Raw genomic sequence first — 7,301 nt, 5'->3', positions numbered from 1 at the left:
ACCCCGCTCCATACATTGCTAATTGTACCCTCATGGCTTCCTCCTCTCTATTCTCCATTTTAATGTTCAACAAGAGAAATGCTCATGTCTTCACTGTACCAAGCACACACTCACTGACGCACGCACACCTCAACAATGAGGTGCTCTGAAGTGAAAAAAAGGCCTAGAGGACTCTACCTTCTTTGCATCATTCACCCTCCACAAGCTAAACTGCACAGGACATATTGCACAAAGGACATTAATAATGTAATTAAAAAAACAATTCCCCCACTAAATACAAGTGGAAATACATTTCATGGCTGTATTCTAAAGGGGACGAAAAGAAAAGATTGAACGGGCGCATAAAGTTTTTATTACTCTTCAACTTTCTCAGTTTGCTGAACAGTAACAAATCAATGCGGTAATACAGCACGGGGTTGCCAGGGCCGTGCAATGGTCAAATATTTACACCCTCTACTCCAGGAGAGGACAAACTTTTGTGTTCAAGGGCCATATTTGATTTTTGTTTTTAAAATTGACAAACAGTTTAGGCTAGCCCATTCACAGATGGGGTTAAAAAATCAAAATGTGAATGTGAAATACTTTCTTTTAGTAATTAAGTATTTTATTTGTTTGAACAGTAAAATCAAATCAACAAATAATTTTTAGAAACCTGCCTTCGGACTATGGCCGAAAATTAGCATTTATGCCAAGTCTGGCGCATTTACACTGTTTATTTTTGTATTGATTAATGTGCAGTGTGCCAATGAACTAAAAATAAATAAAAAAAATAAACATATGCCATATGTGAAATTATTCATTTTGTTATTTGATTATTTACAATCAAAAAACAATTAAATAACAAAATTTTAAAAAGCAAAAACCCATCCATCCATTACCACTTTTAAGAAAATAAAATGGCTTAATTAATGTAACAAATGCTCGATTGGATTTAAGAATAGAGAGCGTAGCCCCAGGCCTTACTTTGCCCAAACCTGCCCCAAACAACGGACCTCACGTATCAGTCTAGTAGTGTTATATTATCATACTCTACCATTTTGGGACACTACAGACCAAGATCATGTTTGTCAAGGCATGAATGAAGTCAAGAGGTGACGTTCCAGTGATGTTACTATGTTGAAAATCACCAGGTTCCGGGCTGTGCCTTGGCTCCTACGGCCATGACGGACTGTGACTTTTAAATGAGCGCAGGGTGCATGAACCGACGAGAGCAGAGCAAAGCAGGTAGGACGAAGCATACAATGCTGTCAACGCACAGTTCGGATTCAGATTCAGATTGAGCACCTCAAACACCGCACACTACATCACTGAATCATCGTAATTCTCATATCTTATTAAAAATCCTTTACAAAACATTGGAACAGATTAAAAGGACATCTTGTGACTATCTCATATAAATATAATCATATTGTATAAGTCTAATTGTCACACCGTGATTGTATTTTGCTTTGTGTATTTGAACATCGTACCAGAAATGAAGACACGGGATATAAATACATGTCCTAAAACTCTGAGTAAAGCGGCAACAATGTGTTCCAATGAAAAGACAAGACATGGCATGCGCTCAATCACACCTCATTTTTGGGGGTTTTCCCAACCTGACCCAACAGCTAATCACTGAACTCGATGCTACAAAGTCTAAAAATTGAGCTGCGGCTCAGTGAGCCCCAGGCGCTCTCCCAACAGGACTTTCATTAAGTCAGTGGCCAAGATCCTATCTTGTGCACTTAGCAGGAGGCCCACTTATGGCTGTAAAGATAAAAGTCAGACAGTATATGCTTAAAATATAACATTCAAATCAGATTAAAGTAAAGACTATCGTAGAATACCAGCATATGCGCTAAGACAAATCGGTCTGATTAAGATGTGCTGAAGAATCTCTTTTCAATTGACTGCAAGTGGGCCATCCTGTTCGTAAACAATTCAAACGGCAGAATCAAAATGATTTGCCAATGTTAACTGCTTCAAATATGACAAATTACATAGCTCGTTAACACTCGATTTATGTGTGAATCGGTTGGTTGGGGACATCTGCGGGTAAGTCCTGTGATTCATGTAAACAGGAAGTTCCCGGAGCGTCGCAAGCTGTCACGTGACTACTGAAAATGCAGTTCAAAAATTGATTGAACACAACCAGAGAGAATCTTCCTCTGGTCTTTAAATACTCGACTGTTCGTTTCACATCACACACAATCACAGTTCCTATTTGGCTTACACATGGGTCCCCCTGAACGGTTTTATGTGACAGACATGGTAAAAAAAAAACAAAAAAAAAAAAAACAAAAGAAAAAAGGAACATGTAAAGTCAGTCGTGTGGCTTTACGTATGAACCTGGGAGAAAATTACAGAGTATATATTCTTCTGCTTTAGTTTGTCTCCCCGACATGATATATGTCAGGAGTGAGGACTCAGAGAAACAGTCAACTCCATGAATGCACTATAGAAGGTAAAGACCCTCATTAAAACTGATGGGAGTGAAAGGCTTGTTATTCAGTCACGGATGTGTGCATGTACGATATTTTCAGCAAGTGGGAGCAAGTCCGAATCATTGATGATTGTTGATGTCTGGAGGCGAGAGACATATACTCCACCTAAAACCCACAGCATTCTCCACTCACTGGCCACAACATGACATACAAAGAAAGTTTGATCCATTGCAGTCTTTTACGAAAGTACCCAGAAATGCATTGTCAAAGCCAACCATCATGTACACCACCAGGTACCCTCTTAATGCTACTGAATGCACGACAGAAGCTAAAACAAAAAAATCTGGCAACATGGTCTGAGTGAATGAATACCCCCCACCCCCATTTTCCATGTTACCCAGTTAAAAAAAATGTTTCAATAGATTGAAGATTGGTTCATTTTCTGATCGGACCGGTAATTGATTATCATTAAAAAAAAAAAAAAAAAGTTTCAATTGATGATCGCTGTAGTGATGGCGTGATGAAGCCCCTTGAAGCTTTGTTTGAATTTCAGCCATTTCGGTTCGAGCAATGGGTTCCCTTCTTGAAGCTTCATGTGCACACGAACCCACCTGCTGGCTATGTGTAGAATTACAGACATCTTAACTACACAATGTGTGATGCGCAGATGCATAGATGATTTTCGCGTCTGTTTTGACTCTTGGCATTGAGGGATTACAAAAAAATATATGAATAAATAATTTCTCAACATGAAGTGCATAGGCCTAATATGATATTTTTATGCTGTGTGAGTAAATGTTTTCGCATCCTTTCACATGATAGCAAAGTATAATGGGACACAGTATTTTTTTTTTTTTTTTTTTTTACCTTCGCAGTGAGGTGTTGTTATTGGACTCACTTTCCTTGAAACACAAACACCTCACTGTTGAAGAAATTAAATAGTGAAAACTACAACATAAAAACAACAACACCTTAATGCGTCCAGCCCGAGGATCAAGCTCACACATCTAATGTTCACTGAATTGAAAGTTGTGCACTCAGCCACTATGCTTAGCCTCAGCCTTGTTCCATACTTCACCAACACCCTCTTTCTTAAGGATTCCCAGGAGTGTTTACATTTGTACAGCCAAACTACCTCGAACTAAATTAAATGCTACTAACGAGGCTTTGGACCTCATCATTTTCGGCTTCTCCCCAAAACCACGCAAGGCTTGATGCACGCTTCAAAGCCTCGGCATGTCTCGCAACATCACGAGTGATCGGCTCCAAAGTCCTTTAAAACCTTCGACCAACCTTGACAAACTAAATGTTAAACTGGGGAACTACATCTGTATTCTGTATATGGTGAAACGTTGCTGTAATGAAGTAATTGGTGTTACGGGTCATCCGTTAAAGCCAACTGTCCGATGAATTGAAGCACTTTTATCATGGCCTAAACTCACCCAATAAAGTACAAAATTGTTTTGTACTTTTTTCCCCTTTTTTTTGCAGACTTTGCCAACTTCTGTACAAGAGCATTTTGAGTGGACTGGACAGTATTTTATGTCTGTTAAATCCATTAAATCAACTTTCAACTGTATATGGATATTTGCCATAGCAGAAAAATCTTGGTTGTTCCTTATACTTCTCCGATCCACGATATAACAACCAGAATAACAAACAACATCGTTGAATAAAATGTTTTAATAAAAGAGTTTTTAATGCTGCTTTTGTATCGGACCCTTTTACTGTTTACCAGCATTTCTGCACAAATAGAGACTCTGATGTTTAATGGAGCGATGAAGGTTATTTTTTTTCCCATTGCTTCCTGTATGGATGTATAAAAAAGGGCTTTAGGTGATGAAGCCAGCACAGAATCTCCTTGCAGGCCACTTTGCAGCCGAGCTCATAATGATGAGAGGCTAGATGCCATTCGCCACGACAATGAGCAGCAGCACTAAGTGGCCTTCGGCATGTCGAGGTAATGGTGGCTGACAGCACCTTACTTTAAGCCTGTTATTTGAAGCAAGAGCACCATGAACCAAACACACTCACTACTTGAGAGAGGGCGAAGAGGGAAACCACGAAATGCCAGATAACACTCTTTGAAATAGACTTCTGGAGGAGATATGACACACTTTCGTAGCAACGTGCAAATTGGCCATTTTGTGACATAAACAACACATGCATGCAAAGCAGAGAGAACATCCAAGCCTCATAACCTGTACACAATTAAGTGTGTGTGTTGTGTAAAAGCCTTTGGAAAGAAAGGACACACATGCGAGGGTCATTTGCATTGTCTGTACAGTGTATCCAGCGCAGAGCGTGCGAATGACACACGCACACACGCCAACGACGGGCCCGTTAGGCGCAAAAAGCAGCTCGTGATCACTATCCACACATAGACACACGCACACATACAATGGGGGGGGAGGGGAGGCGGGTACTGGTGGTGAAACGTGACTTACATCTCTGAATTTATCCCATCTTCCAGCGAGCCACTTATCATCCAAAAAATTGCCGCTGTTGGAACGAGCCGAGACGCGTCCGAGGACGACGGCGCACACGCACAGCAAGGCGACGCTCAGCATCTGCGGACCCAAACAAACAAACAAACAAAACGACGTCAGGTCGGGCTCCGCAGAGTCCGCCTCGCACCGCAAAATGAACACAACACGGCATCACGTCGACGCTGTGTAGTCGTGTAGTGGTGTTGAGTTGTTCGGTTCCCTCCGTGCCTACCTTGTCGTATCCGCTCGTCTGAACTACGTGCTAGCTGCTGCTCGCTGTCACCACGAATATCAGCTCTCTCTCTCTCTCTCTCTCTCTCTCTCTCTCCCCCCCCCCGTCTCTCACTCTCTCCCTCCCTCTACCTCTCCACTTGCAGTCTGTGCGCAGCGTGTCGTGCACGCGCAGGACACAGTGCTCGCGCTCTGACAATCACCTTCCTCTTAGGAAGCTGCAAAACGCTGACTGCCTATGTGGGATCAAGTTAGCATGATTTCTTTGGAAATAGTGAACGATACACGCTTCCGTATAACACGCACGATCGGATTGGTCGTTACCTGAGTTTTAAGCGGCTGCGATGTCATTTTCCAAAACCCAAAATATGACAGGTAGACTCTTTTTCAAAGGCAGTTTACTGGAGGAAAATGACTCTGAAAATGAACACCTCTAACAGAGGGTCGACCCGCTGGACTGGTCGCCAGTCAATCGGGGAAGTTTTCACACTCACCGAGGAGGAATTGAACCCACCAGGCAAATGATTGGAAGTTAAGGGTGATTTCTATTTCGCTTTCATTTTCAAACCCGTTTATCCTGAACAGGGTTGTGGGGAGTATCCCAGACTACACTCTCAACTGGTTGCCAATTGGTCACAGGGGCACATGTAGAGACAAACGTCCATTCACACCCACATGCACACCATAACTGAATGGGAACCGATCCCATGCTGGGCACACACTCGCCTGAGTGTACCACTACCCCACCAGTGACTTAATTTCTATTATTAATCTGGGAATATCACCAGATATTAATTTTGTACTCATCCACAATCCAATTTTTTTTGAAAAAAAGTGCATTGCACACAGAGCTAAGATCACTTGCTTCATTTTGGTGTTTCCACTTCAAAATATTCTGCTGAAATTTGTGAAAACATATAGCAATTAACTCATCATTGAGAACAAGATGCGAATAAATAATGGAAACAAATGAGAGTCTTCGGTTCTTCTTAGCAGGGGGTCCTCGGTTCAAGACCCTGACATCATACCAACACATTCTTACACCGCTGCAGAGACTCGTTCACTGAATGCAGTTAGATAACTGGAATCTTGAACGTTGGTACTGCCATACAGAGGACAGAGGAGACTAAGGAGGGCAAAAAATATGCATCAAAGGGGAGATTGCGGACTCCAGAGATAAGGTACAGCAATTGGCCAAAATGCTACAATTAGCATATATTTATTTAGGTCGTTTTATGCCATGTAGCCTCAAAAGCAGCGGAGAAGCAAATCGTGAGTTACTGACCCGAGTAGGTACAGTGTATTCTGTGGAAATGGGGCATTGATATAGTTGCTCAACCTAGTGGAGAAATGGTAACGAACAGTTCTATCAGTCACAGCGTGTCAACACTGGCCATCTAGAGACTGAAGAGACACAAGGCGTGACCGAATAATGTGTCAATCATTTTTTTTTCCACCCACCCACACACTCAAGCTCACTCACTCTGCCGGTCCCGGATGTATCACACAGCTTCGTCATGCTGACAGTTTTCTTGGGCACATTATTGAACTCGGTTAGCAATCAAAGTTAAAAAGAAGGAAGTGGACAGCCCTAGAGACAAATAAAGGGTATATATGTGAAAAAGTGATTCATGCAGAAGGCTGCGTCACTGGAGCTGGAAAACAAAAAACACCTAAGTCGTGAAGCAACATTGACATATGGAACATTGCAGACTGCACCTGAAACTGCACATGCATGTCCTACTGTTAATTGAGTTATTATTTCAAAGGGACTTTTGGGTAAAAAGGTTGGCACACCAGTCCAATGTAATTACGTGTATTTGGTGGTGCATTATGATAGTAATAATAACAATAATAATTATTGCAAGTTTGATTTAGTCACTGTCAGATATTAGTTCAACAACAGATATAATATTGTGATTTTACAAAGTAGTTTGTGGTGTACAACTTTGCTGCAATGAAGTGAAGGACCCAAATATGAAACATCCATCCATCCATGATTTGAACTACCGTACTTATCCTCACAAGCGTCACGGGTGTGCTGGAGCCTATCCAAGCTGACTTCGGGCAGCAGGCGGGGCAGAACCTGAACTCGCTATTAGTCAATCGCAGGACACCCACGTAGGGACAATTTAGAGTGTTCAGTTTACCTCCA

The 7,301-nt window shown here is 41.8% G+C and overlaps 1 protein-coding gene across 3 annotated transcripts in view; it reads right to left on the bottom strand.

The window, feature by feature from the left end:
* The window catches only part of spock3 (SPARC (osteonectin), cwcv and kazal like domains proteoglycan 3), a 19,006-nt gene extending 13,413 nt beyond the window's left edge, over window positions 1–5,593 (bottom strand). The window contains exons 1-2 of one of the 3 annotated variants that reach the window (XM_019876689.1): window positions 5,471–5,593; window positions 4,874–4,996 (exon numbers count right to left, since the gene is read on the bottom strand). In XM_019876689.1, coding sequence (XP_019732248.1) covers window positions 4,874–4,996; window positions 5,471–5,497 — 150 coding nt within the window. In that variant the 5' untranslated portion in view covers window positions 5,498–5,593. Of the gene's footprint in view, window positions 1–4,873; window positions 4,997–5,147; window positions 5,292–5,470 lie in introns of those variants that run through there. The other 2 variants (XM_019876690.1, XM_019876691.1) reach the window with 2 other exon arrangements.
* Window positions 5,594–7,301: the final 1,708 nt, after the last annotated feature.

The sequence above is a fragment of the Hippocampus comes genome, unplaced genomic scaffold, assembly GCF_001891065.2.
Source record: "Hippocampus comes isolate QL1 unplaced genomic scaffold, H_comes_QL1_v1.1 scaffold51, whole genome shotgun sequence".
NCBI classification, from domain to species: domain Eukaryota; kingdom Metazoa; phylum Chordata; class Actinopteri; order Syngnathiformes; family Syngnathidae; genus Hippocampus; species Hippocampus comes.
The sequence above is the reverse complement of the archived record's forward strand: the minus strand, read 5'-3'. Positions and strand labels throughout refer to the sequence as shown.